A 27,336-nucleotide genomic window follows, 5' to 3' on the forward strand; every position below is an offset into this window, starting at 1 on the left:
CCTCCCTCCTTTCTGCTCTGGCTGGGATATGCCAGGAGCTGGGGTGCCACTGTGGGGTGTCCATGCCTGCACCCAAGCCCTCGTGGGTGCCACAAGGGGCTGTGGGGGCTGCAGTGCCAGGGCTGAGTCTGTGTTGCCCTGGCAGCCTGCAGCGACCAGTGACCCCTGGGTGGCATTGATCAGTGTCCAAGGGCTTGCACTCACCCAGCACCAGCCCCTGCAGCCCCGAATATAATTAGAAAAGTGCCCAGACCAAAAATAGAGGGAAAAAGTTTTCCCAGTGGCTGTTTCATGTGCCAGTCACAATGAAAACCAATGGGGCACGCAGCTGCCTCATGCCCCAATAACCCCACGCTTGCTGTTGGGTGGCTGGACAGACGGAGCAGCAGAACCTGTCCGCACCCTACGGAGGAGCTGGGGCCCAGCTGGGAAGGGGCCTTGCAGCATCCCCCATCACCCCACTGAGGAGCAGCCAGCGTGGGAGCCCTGGGCTCTGCCCCACACACCATCTACGGTGAGAGGTCCCCATGCCGGATCGCCACCGCGGTTGTTCCCCGTGGTGCTCCCAGCTCTCTGCTGGAGATCTTTGCTCCCCCTGCCCTCCTTGTGACAGGCTAGGGGGTCCCCTAGGATACAGGATGGGGACACCCCAGGGACAGCCTTGGATTGAGTCTGTGACTGCTTGACTGGGAAGTGGGGTGGCATTTTGGTGGGTTGTGGGGTGGCTCTATCTGGAGGGTGGCTGTCTTGCAGGGCACCACAGCACGTGCCATGGGGGATTGGAGCCTGCTGGGCCGGCTATTGGAGAATGCCCAGGAGCACTCCACAGTGGTGGGGAAGGTCTGGCTCACCGTCCTCTTCGTTTTCCGCATCCTGGTGCTGGGGGCAGCCGCGGAGCGGGTCTGGGGTGATGAGCTGTCTGGCTTCTCCTGTGACACGCAGCAGCCCGGCTGCCAAAATGCCTGCTATGACAGCACCTTCCCCATCTCCCACCTCCGCTTCTGGGTCCTGCAGATCATCTTTGTCTCCACCCCCAGCCTTGTGTATTTGGGCCACATCCTGCACCTGGTGCACTTGGATGAGAAGGCACAGCAGCAGGCGGCAGCACGGGCTGGCAGCGGGGCCAGGCGGCAGCGCCCCAGGCAGCCCCAGCTCCCTGCAGGGAGCACCAGGGCTCGGGTGTACATGCGGGGGGCCATCCTGAGGACATACATCTGCAACATCGTCTTCAAGGCTCTCTTGGAAGTGGGCTTCATTGTGGGCCAGTACGCCTTGTATGGGTTCCAGCTGAAGCCCCTCTACACCTGCAGCCGCTGGCCCTGCCCCAACACCGTCAACTGCTACATCTCCCGGCCCACTGAGAAGACCATCTTCATCCTCTTCATGCTGGGGGTGGCCTGCGTGTCCCTGCTGCTCAACCTGGTGGAGATCTACCACCTGGGTCTCACCAAGTGCCGTCGGGGGCCAGGCTCCAAGTCCCGTATCCTAACCACTCCTGGTGGGCCTGTTGGGCCTGGCAGCACCTATGTCACTCTGCCCAGGGGTGGCAGCCCCCTAGCTGCTGGCAGAGCCCCCCATGGCCTGGCACCACTGAAGAAGGCAGGTGCATGGCTAGGGGTGGCTGCTGGGTCCCATAGGGACACAAGAACAGCAGACCTGGCAGTGTGAATGTGCCCTGCTGGGATGATCAGGGATGGGCAATGCATGGGTGGCTGCGTTTTCAGTTTCTGCCAGGCCCAAGGCTTGGAGCCCAAGGCCAGCATGAGAGCTGGGCAGAGCCCTGGGGACACTGCTCAGATGCTCCTGGCACTCCTGGGAGCAGCAGGGCTGCGAGTAGAACTTGGGAGAAAATAAAACACTTACTGCGCCTCACTTTGACTCCTGCTCTGCTCACAGGCACTGTGGCATTGCTCTCCAACTGCTCCATCCTATGGACACACTGCATGGCCAGGGCAAGGCCACTGCTGGGTTGGGTGTGGCTGCAGGGCAGGGTCAGGCAGGGCATGCCATGCTGGCACCAGTAGGCACTAGGGCAGGGGCCACCACCACTTGCCAGAGTTGGCAGGATAGCAGGGCCCAGGCAAGGTAGGAAGTGCAGGCAGCACAGGCTGGGATGGCCAGCAGCGAGGTGCACAGCAGCACAAGGAACACTGGCCCTGTTCTCCTACAGTGCTCATCCTGCCCAGGGGGAAAAACCAGGGGCTGCCAAAGTTTTCCACATCTTTATTTGAAATGAATGGTTTCCAGAGACACAGGGTTAGTCCTACTGCCCTGGCATCACTACAACAAGACTGGTGAGCAGCTCACTCTCCACATGGACACAGAACAGATGGTTCCAGGCCAGGGCCCAGAACAATATATACAGGCTCAACAGGAGACCCGTGTACAGCTCAAGAAAACCGACCAGAACACAAGAAGGGGCAGGAGGCAGCATGGAGTGGCACAGCTGGAGCCAGACTTGCCCTGGGCAGAGTCCTGGCAGCCTGTGGCTGTGGGAGGGAGGGGGAGGCCAGGCAGGGCTCCCTGCTTCTGCCAGCAAATGCCTGGGCCCCTGGCTGGAGCAGAGCCACTGATGGCACCTTGCACAGGGGAGGATCCTTACACCACAACAAAGGGAGAGAGGGGCAGCACCAACACTAGCATAGGCCCATCCCCATCAGTTTTCAGGAGAGTCAGAAAACATTGACCAAAGAGAGGGAGGCATCCTGGCTGCACACAAGGGAGGTGTCCCTGTGGCAAGGCCAGATCTCTGCCCACAAATTACAGTGCGAGCTCCATCCACTCCCTGCAACCAACCCAAATCTCTCCCACCCTAGGACAAAAATTCTTCCCCTGACTCAACAACTCCCAGGTTACCTGTGACCCATGCTCACTGGCTTGAAAACACAATCCTGCCCCAGCAGCAGAGCTACTGTTCCTGCCTTGATACCTCCAACCTTCTGAGGGAATGCTAAAGGAACAGGGAAGTAAAAGCTCTGAGGGCCACTGGTCCAACGGTGCACTCCATCTTGTGCAATTCCTGCCCTGGAATTGGGAACAGAGGGGTAGCAGCAGGGCTTGGGGTAGGGGAGGGACAGGGCTGGGCAAGGGGAGCTGCCCCAGGGACTCTGCCACTCCTGTGCCATGGCAACGGGCCCTAGGGAAGATGGCTCACCCAGCAGCCAAAACTGGAGACAGAGCTGAGTGCGGGGGCCACGTATGTAGGGGATGCCTGTAAAGAGCAGGATGGGAGGTCCAAGTCTGGTAATGATGCAGGGACAGCACTGCTGCAGCACCATCCCTTCCTATGCTGCACGGCCCCTGCCCTGCAATGGGAAGCAGCATGATGAGGTGTCCAGGGCTGGAGTGCAGCCAGTTCAGCAGCATCTCGCCCTTAGTCCATGTCATCCTCCAGGCTGCCGAGCCGGCTGTGCTCCTCGTAGATCTCCCTGACGGCCAGGATGCGGTTCAGCATGCTCTCCAGCATGCTCCGGTCCATGGGGATCACCGAGTACCACAGCGGCGACTCGGCGATGCACGAGCGCTCGGGCTGCAGGTAGAACACATCGCTGCGGTTCCGCAGGCTCTCGGGGCTGTGGAGAGACAGAGAGAGAGAGGAGGGTGAGACCTGGCACATCAGCTGCAGGGGCTCAGACAGCCTGGCCTGATGATGTGTTTAGCAAGGGGTGTTCACAGCTCATCACAGCCTCTCATCATTCAGTAGGATAAGGACACAAACTCAGCCTACAGCTCCTTGTTCAAGGCCAAAACCCCTAACCACACAAACACTGGACTCCTACTGCACATTCCTGCCACACTGGAGAAGGACAAGAATTGGAAGAGGCCAGAGAGAAGCATTCTCTCAAACTTGGTTTAGTCAAGCAGAAGAGCCTGGGCAAGACTGCATGCTCATGTACAAATGTCTGGAGAGCAGCAGTCACTCCACAGGGTTCCATCAAAACCAAGAAGTTGCCCCAAAATGGCACATGCCTCTTCTCCAGAGAAAACCTCACCATTTGGAGAGATAAAACTCATAAAACTTGACTGGGCATCGGAGGGGATTCATCCTGTTCTCCCGCTGCTCCAGCATCGGTACCTCCTCCTCACGCTTCCGTTTTCCAGAGCCGCTATCTGCAGAGAGGAAGAGAGCTGGATGGTGGCTGGATCCTGATGGGGGATGCAGGGGAGGAACAGAGATATTCCCCCAGACCCACCTCGGCTTTTCTTCTGCTTGGCAGGAGCATAGTAGCGGATGCTCACCACCTTTGTCATGCCACGGGCCGTGGTGCACTTGCGGGACTGGCGCACCACGTTGGTGAAGGAGAGCTGCATGTGCTCCTCTGCTGTCTGCAGCCCAAAGAACTTAGTGTTGAAGAACATGAGGGTGTTGAGAAGCACAAAGGGTGAGTAAACACCCAGCTGTTTGCACTCCCAGAGATGCTCCTCCTCGACACGGGAGAAAACTGTGTCTGCAACAGAAAGAGGGAGAAGCAGGTCACATCAGCAGTGGCTTTGTGACAATCCTTCACCCTACCCAGGAAAGCTCACTGCAAAAGACTGATGCTTCACAGCATCTCTTTTTTCACAAGGTTATTTCTTCAGTGTCATCAGCAAAGCTCTGCCCATCCATAAGCCTCCCCAGATCACAGCCAAACCACAGGTGAGAACCCAAATCAATCCTAACTGCTCATCACTACAGATGGCCAAAAAGCAAACTCCAGGTCAGTGCTCCACCACACTCAGTGAGAGATTAAGGAAAAGCAGCAGGCAGGAGAGATCTGGCCAGCTCCTGCGTAGATATACAGGTCTGGAATCAAATGGCTCTGCCTGGGATAGCCAATCTGCAGAGATGAGGCACAATCTATGCACTAACTACTGACAAGACCACAGGGAAAGCAGCCCAGACCATAGCATCATGAAAAGCCTCTGCAGAGCTACAGGTTAGTCCATTCACAAGGTAGCAGCACAGCAACCTTGGCCAAGGTCTAGCACCTTATGCAGGGCTCATCCATGTGCTGGGAACACCAATATATGCACCAGTGTGCTTCCTGGCTTGGCATCCTCCTTGCCAAAGGGAGGAGACATCACTGTGAAGTGTTGTAAAGATTCCAATCCTCCCAGGATACAAAGCACATGCACTCAGCTCCCAGCTACCCTGACTGTGGGCAACAGAAGCTGCTGAAGCGTAAACCACACTGGCTCTGCAGTTGTTTTGGGTCAGTATGACCTCAACACACAGAAGGGCTGTGCTGCCTATGCCTCCCCCTGAAGCTGGGGGAATATAATCAGGCCAGAGGATCCAAGGCCACATGCACAAAGTGGATATATGCAGGAACTGAAGGTACTCTGTAGACACGTACTATTTGGTAAGATTGTGGGTTGCCAGCCACTCAGGGACTTGTTCAGCTCCTGCACGAAGGTCAGGTAGTAAAGGTCTGTAAATATATTCACCATACGATTGTTCTCGAGCAGGTACTAGAAAGGACAGAACACACAGTCAAGAGAAACACAGCAGCATCTGAAATGCAAATCCGCCCCAGAACCCAGGGCACACATGCAGAGCACCCCTTCTTGCACCACCAGAGCTGCTGGGCAGACACTTCTGAGTGCTGCAAAGAAAACCCTGGGGCATGACAAAGCAGACTTGGTGCTAAAGAAGGGCCTGAGTTTGGGGAGATCCCCCAGCCCTCCTCAGAGATGTGCAAGGAGGGTACAAGGCTGGGGAATAGTTGCCACCCTACCCTCTGAGCTTGGGAACAAAGACCAAAGCAGGTGGCATGCTGTCCTGGGATGAGGCACTAAAGGAGAGTCCAGACACCCTCTCTGCCCAGAAGGCAGAATAAGGGTATGAACTTCCCTCACCAAATCTGACCCCCCTGGCTGTAGAAGACTTGAGGGCACCAAGACCTCCCTCACCTGCTGGATGCCAAGGCAGAGGTAATAGATGCTGTCTGGTTCATAGCGCTCCCCATTGGGCCGGGTTATCTCCTTGACAAACTGGGCCAGGCCATAGTTGAGCTCAGCTGCTGAGCAGGCTAAGATGTCTTCCTTGATTCTCATGGGCTTGGCTGCAGAGACAAGCATAGCAGCCTCAGACAACAGTCTACAAGGTCAGGAACACCTCAACACCCCAAGGTCCAGCTTCTGGGCAGTTTCTGCCACTCCACTGCATCCAGACAAGGCACTTACGGCCGAAGCGCAGCTCCTCTCCCTTGCTGCTTTCTCCCCCTGCATACTTGGCTTGTACCCAGGACTTCCAGGCATTCACACCGTACGAGTAGTTGAGCACTGTACAGCTGGGCTGGCTGCTCATCGAGTCCCGGGAACAGCTTTCAGAGAGCACCAGGCGCTTCTGCCCCTGCAGAGAGGTGTTCTGTGAGACTGGAAACCTACCTGGGACAGGTGCATGAGTCCTGGACAGCCCTCACACCTGCTGACTGACAGCTCCCTACAGTGTGCCATGGCAGCAGGCACCGTTCTGCTGGCAGCCAAGCCAACAAAGCTCATTAATTACGAGGGTCACAGGCAAGAAAAAGAGACCAGCTGTCCCATTACTTGTAGCATTCAAAGCTCCTCCGAAGTGACAAGCAAGTGTTTTCAGTCAAGGAGCAGCCCAAAAGCCAACCATGCCCTGAAGGGAGAGGGCATAACCTCCCTAGCACACCAAAGACTCTGGCACACTTTGCTTCATACATCCCAGGTGGCAGCTCCCACTCCAAACCCAAAGGGCTTTAGGCAGGCAGTACCCACAGAGAACTCACCTTCCGGATAGCTCGAGGCAGATCTTGCTCTGTGGACACATCATCTGGTCCCACTAGCCCACAGTCAAAGAGGAAATCCACACTGGGGTTGATGTCTAGAGGGTCTGAAAGGAAACACAGGCAGAAGGGCTCAGCTGAGATTTCTCATCCTGCCCACTGGGCTGATCTGATTTTTACACCAAAATGAAGAGAGAACACTTCACATCCTCTAACACTGCCTAGCACAAACTTTTAGCCCAACAAAGGAAATACATCTCTGGCACACGATGCTAAAATTTCTCAGAATAACCAGAACTCCACATTTTCCTCTCTGACAGTTTTTTGTTGGTTTCTCGTCTTGCTGGATCCTCTGGAATCACCACTCATAAACACACCACTGCTGCTGCCCTGCTCTTTGTGTTGTTAAAATCAGCTTTTCATACCCTCTTCTCTAGGTCTCATGTTCACTACAGGAAAGTTTAGTCTGGACAAACATACACTTCTGAAGAAGTTGTGGTCTCCCCACCCCTGCTGCAAGCAGTCCCTGCAGGACTCTCACACCTGGTCAGAGGGCATGGGGAAGTAAGTGCACACAGCTGAGGGCAGTGTGGGAGGACCCTCAGCAGCCCTGCAGCACCACGGTGTCACCCAGCCCTTACTCTTAGGGAAGTCAGCCTCCAGGTCCTGGCCGGGTTCATCGAGGACGTTTGCCATCTTGACAGCCATAGCCAACACATCGTCCCGTGCTGGTCCAAACAGATCACAGTCCTCCAGAAGACCCTCTGCACTCTGGTTACTCACCAGGTCTGAAATGAAGAAATTCATCATAAGCCAAACTTTCTTGAAAGTCTTTTGTCTGTTATCCCTGTGATAGGTGGAAAAATGAAGTCCGGGTCCCTGTACTCAGAGCAGCCCCATGACATCTGAGCTGTCCAGCTTTCCCTGGACAGAAAGACATTGGAAAGTTGTTGTCTCCCCAGCCACAACCCCCATTGCTGCAATTAGTAGGAATGCAGCCCCCAAGTGAAAAAACCTTCAAGACCAGGGCTGCATGAAGCTACCCTTTGTATCATGGAAGATGCTTCAGGGAAGAATCTGAACAGCCACCTGAAATAAACTAAGAGAGCTGCTCATGTGCCACATGACTGGCACCCCCAAAAGGGAGAGTATCAGACACTGCTCCTTGCTGCAGCTCTTCCCTTCTGGTACCTCCTCAGCAGAAGTCGAGGACTTCCTTTTCCTTGCTTCCTTTTCAAAGGCTTTGGGAGAGCCACAATCTTGGCAGGTCTTTTAGCTCCAAGAGCTGGCAAACCACCCTTGATCCCCAGCTGTTGGACCAGACCAAGCCATGGCAGAACCTACCACATAGATCTGAAGAGGCTTTGTCCAGTTCCTCAGCCTCTGCAATCATCTCAGCCATGGCCAGGATGTCAGCCTCTAGGGGATTAGAGGGGATCTTCACTTTCAGTTCCTCAATGGTTTCCACAATCTTCTCTGTGCTCTCCAGTGTGGTGGGCAGGAACATTGGCACAGGCACCTGTGGACAGCAGCACACCAGGCAGAAAACTGACACTTAGTAGACTGACATCAAAGCAGAGGCAGGAGAAGGGCATGAACAGAGAAGCAGGGAGACTTCAGCAAGGCAGGATTACAATAGTAGGAGAACACAAGCAGGTGAAGCATGTTGCTTACCGGGACAGGCATGGAGAAAGGCACAGGTACTTTCTGGCAGTACATATGCATAGGCACAGGCACGAAGATCGGGACAGGGATTGGCAACACAACCAGCTGGGGCTTCCAGTCAGCCTCTGACAAGAGCAAAAATACATCAGTGACCTTAATCCCACAAGTTCCTCCACCCAGCCCTGCTGCATGCTGCCATGCCCCCAGCCATCCAGGGCCAGCAACAAGAGATGCTTGCCTCAGCCAGAAGTATAAATCCTGCTCTTACACAGCCCTGCTAAGAGGTCTAAATTACCTTGCATATGCTGCAGACCATACACACACCCAGAGACTAGAGTGGAACCCGTTTAGCAGACGGCCCTCAGACAAGCTAATGATCTCCAGAGGAACAGGAGCTGTCCCACAAGAGGAAGATCATGCTACAGAGCTCTCTACTTCTCTCCTTTTGCTGGTGATGGAAATGGGCTCCCTACCCCCAGCCCTGCCATGTGTGCCCTGCACCTCCAAAGAGACTCCTCAGCACTGTGCCAAACACCCAGCCCGCTATTTCGGGCTGGATTCACAGTTAGTCTGGAGCAGGATGTGCCACTTGCCTTTCCAAAATGCCCTTGTAATCCTACAGTTAAGTCTTGTTTTCCTACCTGTCTGACATCCTTTGGACTTCATTTCAAACTTGCAGGAGACACCCCGGTTCTGCATCAGTGGTTTACACATGGCAGCTTTGTTTTTCCGAGGCGTGGCTGGAACCAGAGGTGGGGCAGGAGGCGGCACAGCTGGAGACGTTTGGGCTGAGGAGGCCTTTGCTGACAGCTGGGGAAATGCAGAAAGCAGGAGGTTGGTGTCCACCTAAGGCCAGCACAATCTCTTCCCTACTACAGGTGCAGATGGAATGACTCCCAAAGCACCTCCTGGAGCCTGACAGTCCCCAGCACATGGACACTCCCATGGTCAGGCTGTGATGAAGGACTGCCAAGCTGCTCCTGGCAGGCAGCAAGCCTGTGTGCTGCCTCTGCTGTGCGAGGAGTCTGGCAATGCTGGCTCCTGTCCCATGGGGTAGAGGGGAACAGTGGGACAGCAACTATACCCAGGCACAGGAAAGCAAAGAGGAGCTAGTGTCAAGAGTGCCAAGATATTCTGGAGTTCATAACTGATTCCTGGGGAACAGTTATTCTTTCCACTTCCAGGAGACATGTTGATGTTGCCTTCCTAAGAGTTCTTTTCATGTCCCACTACCCAGACATCTCAAAATGCATTGCTTGTAGAAGAATGAAATCTCCCTGAGCAATGGCAGAACTGTCCTCTCTTCAGTGACAGCCCCTTTGTCTTGCAAGCTCCTACCTCCCATGGGTCTTACCAAGTTAGTTTCTGCCTTCTTCGGGGAAGGGACAGCTGGTTTTGGCTCTGAAGTCTGACCTGTAAGAGAAAGCAACAACTCTTAAGTTCAAGAGCTCCTGGGCCAACATGTCCCACTGCTGGGACTGGAGGTGCAAGCAGCCAGAGAGCAGGGACAGGCTCCCCAGAAACTGCTCCTGGCCACTCCAGGAACAGTTAATGTTTCCACAATCTCTAGCCCTAACACCTCAGAAGACACTAAAACTCCAAAATCAAGTTATTCCCATGTCATTTTGTGCTTCCTTACAGTCCACCCCTTCCCCATCACAGCAGGTCAGGAGAAATCCCAGCCCCTTGTAGAGAGAGGAATCCAGGGCTATAATCCCAGCTCTGCCTAATGGCTTGCTGTACCGAGCCATGGCCCTTCCCTGTGCCTCCATATCCCTGCAACAAATATCTTGGCAAAGTGCTTCGAGATCCCTAGGAAGAAGGTGACAGAGCTAGTAGCAGCATTATGAGAAGTCCCAGAAAGCAGAGAGACAGCTTTGCCCCAGCCCTAGGGATGCACTCCATCCCCTGAGGAAAGAGAGGATCACCTGCAGGTAAGAGGCGCATGCAGCAGACACTGGTCTCAGATGGGGACAGGATCACCCTGCCTTGGATGGTAATTCCAGATCAGGTGCTCTGCAGAAAATCTGCACCCAAAGGCTGGTGAGCTAACAGAGCAGCTTCATCCCAGCCTCCAGTGACCCCTAGTTACCCACGTGGCTGGCAAGAAGAATTGCCCTCTACCAGTGGGCCATGCACAAAGGAGACCCCTGCAAGGACCACAGCAGATCCCAGCACCCAAAGGCAGTGGCAGGTCCATTCACAACTCCTACACATAGACAGGTCCTTCAGGAAAGACCCAGATTCCTAAAGGTCCAACACGAGGACATTCACACTGTGAAGACTTCCTTTGACCCAAGGAAATTCAGGATAATTCTTGTACAATTAGAGGCCCATCAGGCTCCATTTGCTGACCTCCACAGGGGACAACAGATAAATCCCAGTTGGAGGAAGCTCCCTAGTCTGCAGCTAAGCATTCAGCCATAGGAACTGCAGCAGTCTCAGGGGCCAAGAACTCACCCTGACAACCCAAAGTGGATGGGCAGCAGGTCCAGGTAGGAAACACCAATGGCCTGAATGAGAAAAGACAAGCTATGGCATATAAGCAGAATTTCTGCTGCAGCAGAATCTAAAGCAAACATGATCGCCCCACTGGCCAAATATTAAAGAATAAAGAAAACAAGATTCTCCTGTCATGTGCTATGTGTCCAGGTTTCCAGGAGAGCTGCAGTTTGTTTTGATTCTCATTCCAACACCAACAAGGAACTGTCAAGGTACTGCCTGCCACGACTACCCTCTCCAGCTGGACAGTCCAGTGCAGAGCCAGCTCCTCTTGGAAGCCTTTGGGCACAATTTTGAAGCAGAAGCCCCTCAATCCCACATGACATTAACTGTTCCAATTAAGGGAATGATCATACAAGGTAATGATCCTTGTATGATCAGCGACAAGAACTCTCAGGATCACCAGACTGGAAGCAGCCACTGGATCACAGGAATTTATGGTTTCAGGCAATCACTGGCTGCAAGAGAGTAAGCAAGAATAAGCAGCTCTGTCCAAGATGAGCCTGAAATCCAGGTAGTCCCTTGTAAGCTGGCAACGCAGCTGTCAGGTCCACAGGAGACCATGCAAAAGTTGATCCTCCCAAAATCCCCTGCACAGCACAGCTGGGCTGGAAAGCTCCCTGTGTAAGTGGATCCTGGCATCAGCATCCTTCCTTTGCAAATTCAGCAGTATGCTACAGTCCTGGGGCAAGGATGTCCACAGCTACCCCACATTTGGGGGTAGCATACTGCACCAGCAGCATCCAGTAAGCACAGCAACTGCTGGGGCAGTCTGGAACTTGTGCTCAGCTGAGCACTGACAACTGATGATGAGCTTTTCCTTGGCTCCCTTTAGTCCTCAAGGGTTGCAGAGACATGTAGCTGTGGCATGGTGAAGAGTGATGCCCCACATGCCAAGCAGCAGAGTTCTAGAGGGCCTCCAGAGATGTGGTGGAGGAGGCCTGAGACTCCCATGGTTGTTGTTGGCAGTGAAGGTTCTTCTCAGTCTCAGTGGTCCATGGCTCCAAGGAGACAACGGCTAAACAGTATGGAACATGCTTCCCTCTGCAGGCAGAGCTTGCCCACTCTGTCCCAAAAGCCATGTCACAGATGTCTCAAAAGTGACATGCTTTGACAGCAGAGGACAAAAGGAACAGCACGGCTAGGGCTGTGGAATCACTTGGTGAGCTATAGGAACCAGCACATCACACACCTCTTCTTCCCTTGGGCAGCAGAACACTGTGAACCAAGCAGAATTCCCATGGGCACCCCTGTGGCAGCAGAAACCAACAGTTCCTTATCAATGTCACTCCACTGTGCTGCCACTTGAGCTGTCACTTCACACAGCCTGTTACAGAGCGTGGCTCTTTGAGGGTAGGTTGGGCTTCCCCTAGCTGGGGGAACCTGCTGCTCCTGGCAGAGCAGTTGTGCTTTGTTGTGCTTTGCTGCCTAAGCAGCAACAACATCAGGAGCTTCCCCTGTCCTATGATCAGTGCACGACAGTCAGGGGAGGAACCTCAAGAGTCTGGAGATGAAGGATGAGGCCTCTCATGTGAAGGTCCTTGTCTTGGTTTCCCCTCCTTGGCACACCCTAGCCAGGGTTTTACACATCATGAAATCCCAGGGAGGCTAGCAAAGCCCTGAACCTCTGATGCAGGTATGTGTTGAAGCTTGATGCACTGAAGCAAGTCCCACCAAAAGCTGCAAGCACTTTAACTATATCCCCCAGTTCACCAGAAGATCATGGCCTATGAAAGACCAAGCAGAATCAGACTGCAGGTGTCCGAGGGCCAAGCGGTGTCTTGTCACCTTCCATCCTGAGGGATCCCAAAGCACTTTGCAATCTTCCATAAGGAACTGGCTCGAGTTAATGATGGGAAATGGGGCAACAGGCAGCGAAACTCTCCTCTCCAGCTGGAACTCCATGGATGCAGAATGGGGTTATCTGGGACACAGGGCTGGCAACTCCCCCAAGCTGCGGTGAACTCTGGGTAAGTGGTAGGACTCCAATCTAACAAGACACAGTGCCTCCAGCAGCTCAGTGCTCCCTCAAGACCGTTCTAGGTTCAGCGCTGGCTGAAGGAGAGCCCACCTACAGCATCACCAGCACCACTTCCTGCAGCACCCTTCTTTGTCCTTGAATGTTTCCCATCCAAGCACTGACCTGGCCCAATCCAGATTAGTTTATGAGATCTGAGAAGGTCACAGCTCGGAGGTGGTGTGAGGCTGCAGGTGGATTGTCATGCCAAACCACGCTGTCCCCTAACCCTGTAAATCGAGCTCTCCGCTGGCAACTTGAGGATGTTAAATCCCTGAGTATCCTCGCTAAGAGTGTGAGCTACAGGCAGCACGCTGGCACCGGCTCCTCCCGTCTGGGCCCTGTGTGTCATAGAACCATAGATGTTAGAGATGGAGAAGCCCATTAGGTCCCACTCCGTCCTTTCCCCCCCAGGGGCCAGTGCAGGATTGTTCCCTAGCGTCTCCTCCAGTCCCGGGCAGGCAGCTTCCACCCCCTGCTGTTGAGTCTTCCCTGAGTCTCAGACTGAGCTATGCAGGTTCCCTCCCTCCCTCCTACTCACTGTTCAGCAGGCTCTCGGGCCCCTTCTGCGTGTCCAGGTTGGGCTGGTTCTGTTGATTGTAAAATCGCAGCAGACACTGCTGGTTGCAGAAGTGTTTGATTTGCCCCCGCCAGTGGATGGTTTCCAGCAGCTTCCCCTGACGCTTGCAGGCATGGCACCGAGCTGCCTAAAGCCCGCATCAGCAGGAGAGAAACAACGAGTAACTAACCACACCCCCTCCGAGTGCAACACAACTCTCCAGTGAAAGGTGCACATCGCAAGGTGCAGTGAGCTTCCCACAGCAGTGCCCTGCCAGTGCCAGCCAGGGACTCCAGCGGTGCGAACTTCTCACAGCAGCACTGGCCGCGGATCCAGCACTGTGAGCTTCCTCAGTGCAGTGCTCTGTCTGGCAGGATCAGCTGGGGACTCCAGCTACGTGAGCTTCCCCGCAGCAGTGTCCCGTCATTGCCAGGCAGGACTCCAGCAGTGCCAGGTTCTCCGCAGCAGTGCCAGCCAGACTCCAACAGTGCGAACTTCCTCAGTGCAATGCCCACTTATCTGGGTGCTGTGCCCACCACAGCACTTAGCACAAGCTGCCAGTACCAATACTGACCTTGAAGTACCAGAGCAAGTATTTGCTTTTGCAGTCTTCACTACAGAAGTCCCAGGTGCTGCCCTCCAGCTGCTCGGTGACCGCCCGCTGGCAGGTCTGAGAACAGTAGGTGCAGGTGATGCAGCACAGGCCCAGGTTCTTGGTGAAATCCTGTTTGTAAAGAAGCACACACCCTGCGGAGAAACAATAGGAGTGAAACCTTCCCAGGATGAACTGGGGGCCTCCCTGACCCAAACATGACCAGAATCCAGGTCTGCGGAGACAACAGAGCACACGCAACACACTGTAGGGAACAATCCAGCACTGGCCCCTGGGGCTGGGATAAGATGGGACCTCACGGGGACTTGCCATCTCTCACCTCCATGCTTCTAGGAAGAGTCTGACTCCAACCTCCTGTGTGCAGGAACCCAGCAGGCAGGGCAAGGCCAGGTCAGGCCAGCCCAGACGCAAGAGCGTAGAAGTGCATGATGACAGGAGGAGCGGAGCTGCCACCTGCTGTCTCCCCAGCCCCCAGAGAGAGAAAAGCTGTGAGAAAGCCCTCCCCAAGGACACAATGAACGGTAAAGATCTTGCCCTAGGGCCTGGCTGGACAGCAAGCCATCCCCACAACAGTCCTCCCTTCACTGCATGGCAAGGCTCTTGCCCCAGGGCCTGGCTAAGACAATCTCCCCTCTGTTCCTCTCCATGCTCTCTTCTCCTCCCCCAGCATGGGCTGGCATGGGGGGGCCAACTTCTCCCACGTCTTCCCCAAGTACCTTCACTGCAGAAGTTCTTCTCCACTCCAGAGAAACGGATCTTCTCATGCAGCAGCTTCTCCTGCTTGCAGTGTTCACACTGAGACACCACCCCACGCAGCCTCTTAAAGTCCTCGCAGCAGTCCTTGCAGCAAAACTGATACACCTTGTCCTGGCAAAGAGACCACAGCCAGGTCAGCCAGGCTGGCAGGAGGTTCCCACATTTCTCAGGGAAGCAAGAGAAAGACTATGGGGCTGAATCAATCAAGTCCCCAACTCTCCTGCACAAGATTTGGCAGGAGTGGTCTCCTGCCCTTCTGACATCCTGCTGAACATCAGGAGTGCAGCACTCAGCACAGTCTCCAGGCACATCTCTGCAGCTAAGGCATTCAGAGAACAGGCACAGGAGGAGCTCTGCTTAGAGCAGAGAGAGGAAGTACCACAGAGGTTCTCAGCAGTGTTGGCTTTTACTTCAACATCCCCCCGGGGGAAGTCCTCACCTGCCAGTCCAGGATCTCCGGCTTGCCGCTGAACAGATTGTGACAGTAATGGCAGTTGAGGTGGATCCCCCCTTCCGGGCTGGTGCGCTGCAGGAGACAGAGACAGCTCATGGGGGGAGAGCACCTGGAGGGCAGCAGGCACCTGCCTCACACTGCCACCACTGCTGCTAATTCCTGAGAGCAATTTCACTTTGCTTCCAGTGTGCTGGCTCCAGCTCTTCCCAGGAAGGAAAGCTTTCAAGCTGCCATGCTGCTGGATTTGAAAACTTAAATGATGAGGGCTCTGCTACCTCTTATGAGGATTTCTCTACAAGTTCTTGATGCACAGATGCCTGATTTCTATTTCCAAGATAATGCAACTTAAAAATTCAAGCAGTCTCTCATCCCATTTTCTGCTAGATTAAACAGCATTTCATGTCCTGTCCATAATGCATTTAGCATTTCGTGTCTTATCCAAAAGGCAGTATTTATTAACAAAATCATTCCTGGTTTTCTTTCTGATAACCTCAGATAAGACACTCTGCAAGTGCCTCAGTACAAGCGTTTTCCAAGCCCAAATTTAATTTTTGGTTTTTTTTTTTCAGAATACTTCTAACTTTTCTTCAGCATTGAAAATTAAGTGGACATTGGAGAACATTCTTGTTATATGTGCATCACTCTAGGTAGCTCTTCTGCTCCCTGGCCCTCAATGGTAACTCTATGTTCACCTGCTTGTACTTGCAATAAATTAATTCTCTGTGTGGCTGTAAACTGAGATGCTCATACTGAATAGTTTATCTGCTGTAATTCCATGGCATTTTCAAAACCCTTACTTTCCCCGGATCTTGGACTCAAACTGTGTTTAAGCACACATTAGGAAGAACCAGCCTTGTCAATGAATCCAATTGCTTTGTTTTCTGTGACTACCCTGAATGCAGCATGGGCTAACACTTCATCAGTTTTTGTTTCATCTGCTAAATTTCATCATGCTTACTTTGACTTTATTGCCAAATGATTGATGAAGATGTTGAAGTCCTTGAGCTTAACACTGATCCTCAAGAAGCCATCTTGAAACATTCTCTTCAGTGTTTTTTCTTTGACAAGTGTGTTCTGAGATGTGCCAGCAAGACAGTTCCTAATCCAGGTGATGCATGGGTTCACTCATATGTTTACAATGCTGATTTTATATGGTAAATTAATGTAAGTCCCAGTTGGGAAAAGGAGGAAAGTTCCAACCATTTCTAAAATGGGTAGAAAGGAAGACCCTGGAAACAACTGAACTTTGCAGGAGTGCCTGCAAAGATCATGGAACAGGTCCTTCCAGAAGCTGTCCTGAGGCGCATGGAGGGCAGGAAGCACCATCACAGTCAGCACAGTTACACCAAGGGCAAGTCCTGCCTGACCAAGCTACTTGTCTTCCTCAATGGAGAGACTACATCAGTGAAGAAGCAAAGAGCTGTGGGTGTCATCTCTCCAGACTTCTGTAAAGCCTTAGGCACAGTTTCCTATAACACCCTTCTCTCTAAGCTGAAGAAGGATGATTTGATGGCTGGACAGTTTGGTGGATGAGGAATTTGGTTGGATGGTTGCATCCAGAAGGTAGTGGCCAAAGGTTCAATGTCCAGATGAAGATCAGTGACAAGTGGGGAATCTCAGGGCCTGTACTGGGACCAGGAGTTTCATGTCTTCATCAAGGACACAGTGGATTGAGAGCACCCTCAGCAAGTTTGTAGATGACACCAAGCTGAGTTGTTCAGTTGAAATGCCTGAGGGACAGAGTGACATCCAGAGGGACCTGGACAAGCTCGAACAGTGGCCCATGGGAATCCCATGAGGTTCAACAAAGCCAAGTACAAGGTGCTGCACCTGGGGCAGGGCAACCCCAGTATTGATCCAGGATGGGGGATGAACAGATGGAGAGCAGCCCTGCAGAGAAGGACTTGGGGATGTGGGGGAGGAGAGGCTGGACATGACCAGCCATGTGCACTCACAGCCCAGAAAGCCAAGTGTGTCCTGGGCTGCAGCAAAAGCCCTGAGGGCAGCAGGGGAGGGAGGGGATTCTGCCCCTCTGCTCCACTCTGGTCAGAGCCCAGCTGCAGTGCTGCCTCCAGCTCTGGGGTCCCCAGCACAGGAAGGACATGGACCTGCTGGAGTAAGTCCAGAGCAGGTCATGAAAACGACCAGAAGGTTGGAACAATTCTCTTATCAAGAAAGACTGAGAGAGGGGATTATTCAGCTTGGAGAAGGCTCTGGGGAGACCTTATTGTGGCCTTTCAATACTTAAAAGGGGCTTATAAGCAAGATGGGGACACACATTTTTAGCAGAGCCTGCTGCGATAGGACAAGGGGTAACTGCTTTAATCTAAAAGAGAGCATATTGAGATTAGCTATAAAGAAGTTTTTGTTACAATGAGGATGGTGAAACACTGGCACAGGTAGGTACCCCAACCCTGGAAATATTCACAGTCAGATTGGACAGGGCTCTGAGCAACCTGATCTATTTGAAAACATCCCTGCTCACTGCAGAGGAGGTTGGCCTAGGTGACATCTAAAGGCCCCTTTCAAACCAAACTGTTCTATGATTCTAGTCTTATGAAGTCTACAGTGCTAAAACCTCTATAGCTACACTACTCACACTATTTGTGACCCCAGTGAAGGATGACATCAAGGATTCATAAAAAAACCCCAAATAAACAAACAAAAAGAAACAAAAATAAACCCACCAAAAACCCCAACCAACCAAATGCCTCCCTCTTCCCCCAAAAAAACCCTACAAACTCCAAACAACCCAAATCTCAGAAATAAATGCTGCAACTGCCAGTAACTAACTCTTACCTCCAGATTCTCTATGTTTTCTCAGTTGCCCAAGATTTGTCCTGGCATTAGTTTCTCATGTCTTCCTGGCTGTTAGGTTGTTCTTTGACAACTGTACAAAACTAGTATCTTTGAAGTTGCCTATGAATACCACAGACATCTCACATATGCTCAAACTTAACATCAGAAGATTAAAAATCACCAGTCAAGCCTTTGAGGATTATTAAACAAGAGGTATCCAAGGCCTGCTAGTTGTAAATTTTTAGACAACACATCCTGGAAGATTTACTTTTCTTAGTGACACCTGGCTGAGAGGGCAGCTCTGCCCCTTTCCACCCAACTATCAGGTGTGCACTTGTGCTTTGCTAGCTTACTTGTGCATTTGCTTGTGGTCTCATAAGGCCACTCTATCTCAAACCTCGTGCAGCACACCTCTGCACTGCCCTCCTGCTGGGCATAACCATAGACAGGAGTGAATTACCATCCTTATCCCCATGGAGGATGGGGGAGATAGGGCCAAGGCTGGTATTTCAGCAATTACAGTCTCTGCAACTCCTGTGCTCCAGAAGAGACTTTCTTAGCAATGTTCCCTGAGGAGCCCCTTAGTGTAAAAGGAGGCATGAGCTTCACAGCCCAGCCCAGCATGAAAGATATTTCAGTACCTGGAATTTGGTCCAGCAGCTGGGGCTGCAGAACTGGTACACAACCCGGTCTGTCTTGTTGTAATAGCAGGGTTCAGATAAACTCTTTCTGCAGAAGCTGCAGGGTCTAGGGGGACCTGATGAAACAGAGAGGAACTGGTGAGGACAGCAGCACAGGATGTGGGACTGGATTCTGAGAATGGCATGCAAACTACTCACTCATCCTCTGTCAAGCTATTATCAAAAAGGAAGGGACAAGAACACCAGGACACTAAGAGCACCAGATTCTGCTAGGACAGAAATGTTAAACAGATGGAGAGCAGAGAGGTTCAAGGAAGTGACCCTGGCTCTGCAGGAATTTGGACAAAACAGGCTGCAATACTTGGCCCAATTCTGGACACCCCAGCACTCCATGTAATGGAAAGGGCAATACCAGCACAATCCAGCACTACAACTGCTCCCTGCATTCTCAAGAACAGCAATATACACTACCCTCTGTATTCAGATGTCTACATGCTGCAAGGGCTCCTCCCTCTGTACTTCCACTTGTCTCACTGGATTCTTCCCCCCAGGCTTTTACCTTCTTTTCAGTCCCATCCACAAGCAATAAACAATACTAAGGAAGGGATTTAGAGTGGAGAGGTGATGATTCCCTCTACACGGTGCTCTTACCAACTAAGCCTGACTGCTTCACTTTGTGGGATGTAGTGCAGCAAATGGAGCAGAACAGGCCCATCTTGCCACTGCGATCCACGTTGGGCAGCATGTCAAAGTTCTTGCACAGCGTCTTGCACCACATGCAGGGGTAGACCCGAGTGTTCTTCTGCAAACACAGAGCAGAACAGAGCTTCCAAGAGACCATCTCAGCTGGCAATGTCCAGCTACCACATCCCACCCCATTGCTGCATCCACTACAGGATGGCTCTCCTGCACTGAACACCTGATGCCAGGGACAGGCTCACAGTCTGCAGATTCAGGTGGTGGTAGCAAAGAAAGGTGCCTTTGGCACTTCAACTCCTCATTTCAAGGGTAGCCTGGCAGGAATAGAGAGTTTGGCAATCCCTTCCAAGACAGTTAAGTGAAGACTGCTCAGGTGACAGAGGAACATGTCCAGCCCACCTTTAGGGAGACATCCAGAAACCACTCCATGCTAACTGCATATACCAGTGTCACTGCCATCAGCTCACTGACTTTCTGACCCATGCTTGAGTCCATGGTAGGCCCCACACAGAATAAATCAATTCTGTTTGCCTGCTTCAGTTTCTTCATAGCAATCTTTAAACTGCTTTGTCAGCAATAAAAGACCAAGGGGATTCGAGTCAACTGCTATTCAATAAAATGCCCTGTGTCACACCAAGCACAGCTGCTGTGTGCCCACAGAGAACCTCCCCACCCCAGGCAGCTGCCCCCACACACCTTCTTGTAACTGTTGAGACACGCAGAGTTGCAAAAGCGTTTTTGCTGGCCTTCATGGAAGAGGTACTCCAGGGGCAAGCCCTTGTTGTAGATATAAAGTCCACAGTTGTCACAGCAGTTCGTTTTCAGCCCCTTGGTGGCCCGGAACTTGGTGAAGCAGGCATCACTGCAGATGCGGTGAACCACGTTCCCATTGCTGACCTCGTGCTGGATCTGCAGAGACATCACTGCTGTCACTCCCAAAACCACCATGAGCCTCCTTCCAATGTACCACTACAAGCACAGCCCTTGGGATAACAGGCACTAAAACTTTGGGAAGTGCCATCCTGGAAGCTGGTGTGGACTCAAGAGTGGCTTTCCTTGCCAAAAGTCAGAGTAGCAGCTGAGCAGAGTAGCAGAAAGCAGTGAGCCTCAGGGCAAGGAAAAGCTTGGGAATAAGCTCAAGACAGCTCAGGGGCTGGCTCACTCAGGCCTCACACCTGGCAAATATATGGTCTTGACCAAGACTAAGTGCTACAGGTCCTAAACACTTCATCCAGGACATGGGAAGGACAAGAGATTTGTTTACCTCGCCAGGTTTGTGGCAAACACTGCAGCGGCTGGTGTCCGAGGCATCTGCAGACTGAGGTGCTGGTCTGTGCTGCTGGGCCTCGTAGAGGGAAAGGCAGACAGAGGTGCAGAACTCATGGAAAGAGCCACCTGAACCAATCTGGGCAACCACAGAGTCCTTGGTGTTCCAGATCTCCCTGGGGATCAGGAGGAGATGTGTTAGTGCAGGGACACGTGTGTCCTGTCACAAAGGGCTCACTGCAATGCACAGGACTTTCTGCTGTCCCAAAAAGTTGGCTGCTGTCTCACAGCAGCTTCTGTCCTGGCACAGGGGAGTGGTGTCTGAAGACAGAGCATGCAGGAGGTTGTTTTGAGTGGAGGCTGGAATATGGGGCATTAAGTCTGGGGACAGGCAAGGAAAGCAAGAATGTGAAGGGGGTGTAGGGAGCATGGGATAGGCAGTGTGTGAAAGAAGACATGGGGCAGCAGCTGGCAGTGGGCAGGACTGACATGAGTGAATGAGGGCCATAGGAAGGGGACTGGCAGGAGAGCTGTGGAGCAGGTGAGTGGGGTCACAAGCATGGGAGCACTGAGGAAAGGGGAATGAACACACACTTTTTGCAGAAGGTGCATATCTTCTTGCCAGGCGGTTTCTTTGAGAAGGTGGTGAGGCAGGAGCTGGAGCAGAAGAGCTGAGGAAGCCCTTTTCGCTGGTAGGCAGTCTGGCCCTTCTGCAGCGGGGTCCGGCAGTTGGCACACGTCATCTTGGTGAAGCTGGAGCGGGCGGCTCGCTGCGCCATCTGCGCGCGCAGCGACATCCGCGTGGAGCGCCGCGTACGGAAAGGAACAAAATCCTCGTCGTTGGGATCATCCACCATCGCATCCGAGTCCTCATCAGAGACCGGAACTGCAAAGCAGCAGAGGAACTGAGAAACTCTGCCATGAGACACATGCTGGGATTTTCTGAGTCACCTTTCTAGAGTCCCTCTTTATACTTTATTCCTGTCTGAGAGGAATGATAAAGGGACCCTTAAAAAAAATTCTGTTGTAACTAGAAATGAATCAATTGTTTAAATAAACAAGGTTTAAATACAATTTCTATCTAGGAAGTCATGATATGCCAAGGTTGAACAGAAGCCCAAAGCATGAACATGTACCTTAGACCTGAAAGGGAATGTGCTGATCACCAGATTCTAGCACAGGCAGGCAATAAGGGAGCAACACACACATACTAGGTAATGGCAGGGTGACATTCAATATGTCAAAGAACAACCCTTATCATGAACTTCTCCAGAAAAATTTCCAAGATACAACCTTCCTTCAGACAGCCTGCTCTCATAGAGAGAAAGGAAAAAAGTTCCTGGGTGAGTAGATGGAAGATGGATTTCCTGGGAACACCCCCAAATTTCATCCTGTTACTTAGTGCTTGGTGCCCATACACCACTCTAAAAATACTACAACACTCCCTGTTTTGACCTAAATGCCCTGAGCAGGCAAGGCAAGTACCCCAGGATGAAGACTTGTGGGATGAAATGATCTGTCCTGTGTAGAAGGAAAGTGTGTATGGAAGTTCCAGAGTTCCCACTGTACTCACACCACGAACTACCTGCTCACAATGGATCTGGGCCTCTCTCTGGCTGAAAACAGGGATTGCCCAGCCCTGGTTACTCACTGCTCTCAGAGGAGTTCACAGTTTCAGGCCTGGCAGTTTCTGATCTTCTGGGTCGTTCGCTTCTTTTCTGCTCCTAGAAGACATTCAGAAAACAATTAGGTTAACTATCAGCTAGGACAACCATGGATAAATATACCAGATTATGATGAAATTCCAACTTCTGGGATTTGGCTTCCCAAAACCTAGCTGAAAATGGATAAAACTCCATGGGTACCTGATCAGAGCTGGCAAGACAGAGGAGAGAGGTAAGTAGGCTTATAACAGCTGAGGGTAGCAGGGACACACTGAAGCCACATTACAGCATAGTGGCAGTGGACAGGAGTCATGCAAACTCCTTTCCAGAGGGCTGGCAAGACAGCCAGTGTCCCTCAGAGTCTGACAACAGCCAGCCTTGCTCTATGCTCCTGTACCATGCATACTTGACTGCTCCTCACCTTCTCAGTCGGCAGCTCGCTTCCCTTCCCAGACAGGCTTTCTCCTGGAACAGAAGCATAGAAGAAGTTTGCATCTAACATCTTGCTTTTCCCCAATAGAAGAGCACACGTGTTCTTCAAATTCAGCCACCCTTTGGGTCAGTCAGCACATGAAGCCTCAGCCTGTCCTGGCTATCAAGTACAGTTCTGGTGGTGGAAGGCTCCTAAATCCACCACCTGCAGATCCAAACCCACAGCTTGGGAGGAGCCCTGTAAAGGGGAGACTTCCCTGTATGGGGGAGGCAGGCTGGTTGGGCAGTTACCTCCAACTGCTTCTGATCAAGACTGAGCATCTCCTAGGGATGGCCAGCCTGGGCAGAGGAATTTTGCCTATTGGAAACACCTGCTGGTGACCCTCAGTAAAGGCTCCAGCAATGAAGAGCATGAGCTAAGTTGTTGTGCAGCCACAGCTTTACTGGGGAAGCTTCTTGCTACCAACAAGCACCAAAAATCAGTTAAAGCCAAGAAAGCCAGAGCAAGAGCTTGTGCACACCAGAACATTACTCCCTTTACACGAGAGGCTTTGCCCAAAACTAGACCTTCAGAAGAGCTGGCTATTTCCATAGCAGGGGATGAGCTGGAATGCAAAGCAGATTCCAGCTTCAGCAGTGTGTAGCTAGATGACCTCCTGAGCAAAAGGAATCCAGGTTCTGCTGAGCCAACAACTTACCGGTTGATGGTAAGGCTTCCTGTGCTTTGACTACAGTGTTTTCTTTAAGTGAGTTCTTCCTATTATCATCCCCATCCTCTGCCTGCTTTTCCTCCACAGGCTCAGAGGGCAAAGCTGAAGTTCTTTTGTCTGGGCTCAGTTGTGCCTCTACCTCCCGTGCCAGCCCTTCCCTCTGCACAGGTGAGCTTTTCCTTGGTGCTTTCAACTTCATCTTCTTTGTTTGTTTAAGACTGAGTTGAGGTGGGGGCACTGTGGGACTCGAGGACTGTGCTGTGGTTTCTTCCCTGGCTGGGGCACTGCTGAGGTCCCTGGAGTCAGGGATGGGCTGTTGGGGTGATTCAGGGGGATTGTCACCAGACAGTGTGGGAATAGCAGCAGCAGCATCTTCCTTTGCATCCCCAGAAGGATTTTTTGGTGCATTCTCTCCTTCTTTCCCTGTTTCTGGATCAACAGTTTCTCTAGACATGGCAGAGGAATCTGCCAGTCCACCCTCCACATCCTGGGAAGGTTGTGCCTTACACAGCCCATCCAGATCCTCTGGTTTATCCAGTTCCACCAAGTCAGAAGTTTTACCCAAATCATCTAAGACACCAGGTTTCTCCGGCATATCCAAGACACCAGGTTTATCTAGAACACAGTCATTTGATTTATTTAGCTCAGACACACTGTCTGCTTTCACTACAAGGTCCAAGCCCTCATCTGCAGTCATCTGCTTGGACTGATCCCAGGCAGGGGGCTGAAGAACTGAAGCTTCCTGAGTAGAAGCTGTTTGGGAGCCCAGGAGATCTTCACCAAACTCCAGGTCAGCAGGGAGATCACCAATGAGTGGTTTGTCAGGTAAGGACAGGGGGTCCAAAGATCCTGAAAATTCACTGGAATCCATTTAGAAGATGGCAACTGGAAATGAGAGAGAGACTTGCAAGTTAATGAAAAGCAGTCTAACATAGGATATGAATGTCCACTCTTCTGAACACTGCTGGAGTAAAGGCTCATGAATGCTGCCAGGCTATACCAGGATACCAAGACATCAGCAAGTGAATCACCTCTACTTGTGAGGGTACAAAGGTCAGCAGCAGGATGCAGTAGTTTGGTATAACAGACCTTTGGGAACTCAATAGCCCTCACCACAGCACAGCAAAGAAATTTGCTTATGCTAAATGAGACATTAGGGGTATCAGAAATGGGTCAAACACCAATTCAGGAGGCTCCACACCGATGTTCTGTGGCAATATCCCCAGCCCTGCCTTCTTCTCTATCCCAGTAATCTGGTCTGTCCTTTCTCGTGATCTGTTTTTATGTAGCTAACACACTTTTAATTTTTAAAATACCTTTTTTTTTTCCTCTTAAACACAGAGGTAGAAATAACTCCTTTCAAGCCCCGAAGTGTGAGTCTTAACAAGATCCAGGATGACAACAAGCATTAATCTTGCCAGACAACAGATATAAACAATATTACAGTATAACTACGCCTACTGCATAGCCCCAAAACTATGTAGGCTAATATTCAGGCATGGAATAACTGGAAAAGCTTAAGTTAGAACTAGGAGGAGTTCTGGAGAGTGGCAAGAAGAAAGGTGGTAAAACTCTGATGTTAAAAGTAGTCATAAGAAGAACAAGTAGCAAGATAGACACAAGCATGCAATGCAGAGTCAGGAAAAAAGACCAGTGTGACTCTGCAGGGCACAAACAATGCACTGGAACAGGAAGGTGTGATGCAGACTGCCAGCCTCAGAGGGAAAGTTAACAGCCCAGAACCTCATGGTTGACATTATCATAAGACAAAGGTCAAGACTTTGAGATGAGGCAAGGAATATGGTCTAAAACTGAATTATACCCCTGCAAAGAGATAATGGTTGACAAACCCAAAGAGAGGAAGAGAGAAGGAGCTGGAGTCTGCAAGTGGCAAGGTAGTGTAAGACTTGAAATAACATCATGTCCTCAAACAGGCTCTAAGTAGACACTACAAAAAAGACACTAGAATCAAATTATGTGGCAACTACCTATCCCTCCCTATCAGACTAATTCAAATTCTAAATTTAGCACTGTTCTAAGACCTGAAGGAGAAGACATGGTACTTTTGTATATTTGGACTTACAATGGGCATAATTCATCCATATCAGTGAAGCAGGAAGTCTGATATAATTTCACTGATGATAGCTGTTTTAACTCTTTTTTTATATCCTACCCTCTGAAAGGACAACCAAGTTCCCTCACAAATGGTTTTCTCTGAACTGAACAGAACATACCTGGACAGAGAAGGTACTCAACTTCTGAAACTTATACGAGCAGAAATTTAAGGAAATCATACCAAACAACTGGATTTCAAAGCCACTGCCTCCCTATTTTATCTAAATACACAATGATGTTTTCTGTTTCCTGGTGGCAGATAAAGCACTGTTCCCACAACCACAAACAGAAACTAAAGCAAATGTAATCTTTAGAAATGCTTAGCAACTTTCACCCCTAAAGACTTTGGTTTTTGTTCACTTTTAGTTACAAGATAAGACAAAACTTTTAGAATAAGCCAATTCCAGAGAAATACAGGATCTAATAGATGATTTAGGTTGGTTGACAGAAATAAGAACAAAGTGAAATAGAAACAAAGATGTCTGAAAGAAAGGTTCTAAGGATTTGAAGCAGATGAGAATCCTCCCAAGATGATAAACATGGGGTTTTTTTCTGCTGCTCAGAATAGGAACAATGTCTCCTGCTCAAAGATATCCCCCACCCAATTTCACAGATGGTACAATAATAAGCAAAACCAACTCAAAGTGTCCAGATGAAGAAGGAGAATTTATTTATAGGTATACTTAACAGAGCTAACATACCACTCAGAATCACCTCAGACACTGCACAAGTTTGCAATGAACCACTAAGGTGAAGCTTCTAAAGTATTTCCCACTTTCAGCTGGCCTAGTCTTTGCTTGGTAGAAATAGACCCTGGAAACATTTGCAGCCTAGGAAATCCATTTGGGCATTCCCTCCCAGAGCACAATGCAAGCAGCAATCCATGGAACTCATGTGCCCGACAAGTGGACCAAAGGTATCTGGTTTACACTGCCTTCAAACCTCGGGTAAAACAATGCAAGACAAAACTCTGACTAAATGGCAACATCCTGGACCGACAGAAAAGTCTGAAAGAACAAAAATTCTGCAGATTAAGGCAACTCCAAACTATTGGGATGTGGCTGGGACAGACCTTCCTGCAGAGGCAAGGCTGCAGTAAGAGCACTCACTCGCACGCTCTGTTTGGAAGCACAGCCCCCTGTGCTCGAGGTCCTGTCCCCTCTCATCAGCTCTGTCTGAATCCTCCCAGCAGAACAGCTCTCACGTTCTGGAAAAGGAAACAAAACTTCTTCTTAGGATGTGCAAAGCTAAGGACTGCTGCAGTCCAATGAAAGGACCATGTTCTCAAATATCCTGCTCCTATTCACACCAAGAATGGATACCTGGGGAGAGTGAATAAGAAACACAACTAACAGGATGTTCCTCTTCAGCACATCCTCCAATCAAGGGCTCAGCTGCTGAAGAACCACTTGCCTTGAACTGCACTGCCAGTGTCCCTGTTAAGAGTTTGTACCAGGCAAATCCTTTGTGAATCTGCCTAATCCGACTTTGAACCAATTTAAACTTTGGACCTCCTAAAATTCCAGTGGTTTTAAGTCCTGCAGCTTAACATTTAGTTTTAGAAGTATTTTCCTTTTGTTTATTTTCAACCTGCTGCAGCAGAACTCCAAGGTGATACAAGGCAGATGAATGCCAACTCCTGATATATTTAAAAGAATCTGCAGAAGCTGATGGAGTTAAGAGTTGAGGCTGGACCCAAGGTGATGC

General features: G+C 51.1%; 2 protein-coding genes across 17 annotated transcripts in view; one reads left to right on the forward strand and one right to left on the reverse strand.

Annotated features, from left to right (window-relative positions):
* The first annotated feature begins 691 nt into the window (after positions 1–691).
* LOC306808288 (gap junction alpha-3 protein-like) lies at positions 692–1,954 on the forward strand. Its single transcript, XM_079318727.1, has one exon. It carries the CDS (start codon positions 772–774, stop codon positions 1,666–1,668), a length of 897 nt encoding a protein of 298 aa, XP_079174853.1. The 5' UTR covers positions 692–771; the 3' UTR covers positions 1,669–1,954.
* Positions 1,955–2,208: 254 nt separating this feature from the next.
* The window catches only part of ZMYM3 (zinc finger MYM-type containing 3), a 32,335-nt gene continuing 7,207 nt past the window's right edge, over positions 2,209–27,336 (reverse strand). For 6 of the 16 annotated variants that reach the window (XM_079318701.1, XM_079318710.1, XM_079318700.1 and 3 more), the window contains exons 2-25: positions 23,503–24,399; positions 22,794–22,837; positions 22,360–22,432; positions 21,303–21,594; positions 20,707–20,884; positions 20,139–20,351; positions 19,395–19,545; positions 18,744–18,859; positions 15,289–15,375; positions 14,810–14,960; positions 14,055–14,227; positions 13,463–13,628; positions 9,757–9,815; positions 9,044–9,212; positions 8,412–8,527; positions 8,082–8,256; positions 7,379–7,525; positions 6,741–6,844; positions 6,169–6,337; positions 5,896–6,047; positions 5,340–5,454; positions 4,194–4,448; positions 3,993–4,110; positions 2,209–3,572 (exon numbers count right to left, since the gene is read on the reverse strand). In XM_079318701.1, the coding sequence (XP_079174827.1) occupies positions 3,374–3,572; positions 3,993–4,110; positions 4,194–4,448; positions 5,340–5,454; positions 5,896–6,047; positions 6,169–6,337; positions 6,741–6,844; positions 7,379–7,525; positions 8,082–8,256; positions 8,412–8,527; positions 9,044–9,212; positions 9,757–9,815; positions 13,463–13,628; positions 14,055–14,227; positions 14,810–14,960; positions 15,289–15,375; positions 18,744–18,859; positions 19,395–19,545; positions 20,139–20,351; positions 20,707–20,884; positions 21,303–21,594; positions 22,360–22,432; positions 22,794–22,837; positions 23,503–24,385 (4,305 nt within the window). In that variant the 5' untranslated portion in view covers positions 24,386–24,399 and the 3' untranslated portion in view covers positions 2,209–3,373. Of the gene's footprint in view, positions 3,573–3,992; positions 4,111–4,189; positions 4,449–5,339; positions 5,455–5,895; positions 6,048–6,168; positions 6,338–6,740; positions 6,845–7,378; positions 7,526–8,081; positions 8,257–8,411; positions 8,528–9,043; positions 9,213–9,756; positions 9,816–13,462; positions 13,629–14,054; positions 14,228–14,809; positions 14,961–15,288; positions 15,376–18,743; positions 18,860–19,394; positions 19,546–20,138; positions 20,352–20,706; positions 20,885–21,302; positions 21,595–22,359; positions 22,433–22,793; positions 22,838–23,502; positions 24,400–26,701; positions 26,837–27,336 lie in introns of all 16 variants that reach the window. The other 10 variants (XM_079318707.1, XM_079318699.1, XM_079318708.1 and 7 more) reach the window with 7 other exon arrangements.

This window comes from Erithacus rubecula (assembly GCF_903797595.1).
Source record: "Erithacus rubecula genome assembly, chromosome: 15".
In the NCBI taxonomy this organism is placed as follows: domain Eukaryota; kingdom Metazoa; phylum Chordata; class Aves; order Passeriformes; family Muscicapidae; genus Erithacus; species Erithacus rubecula.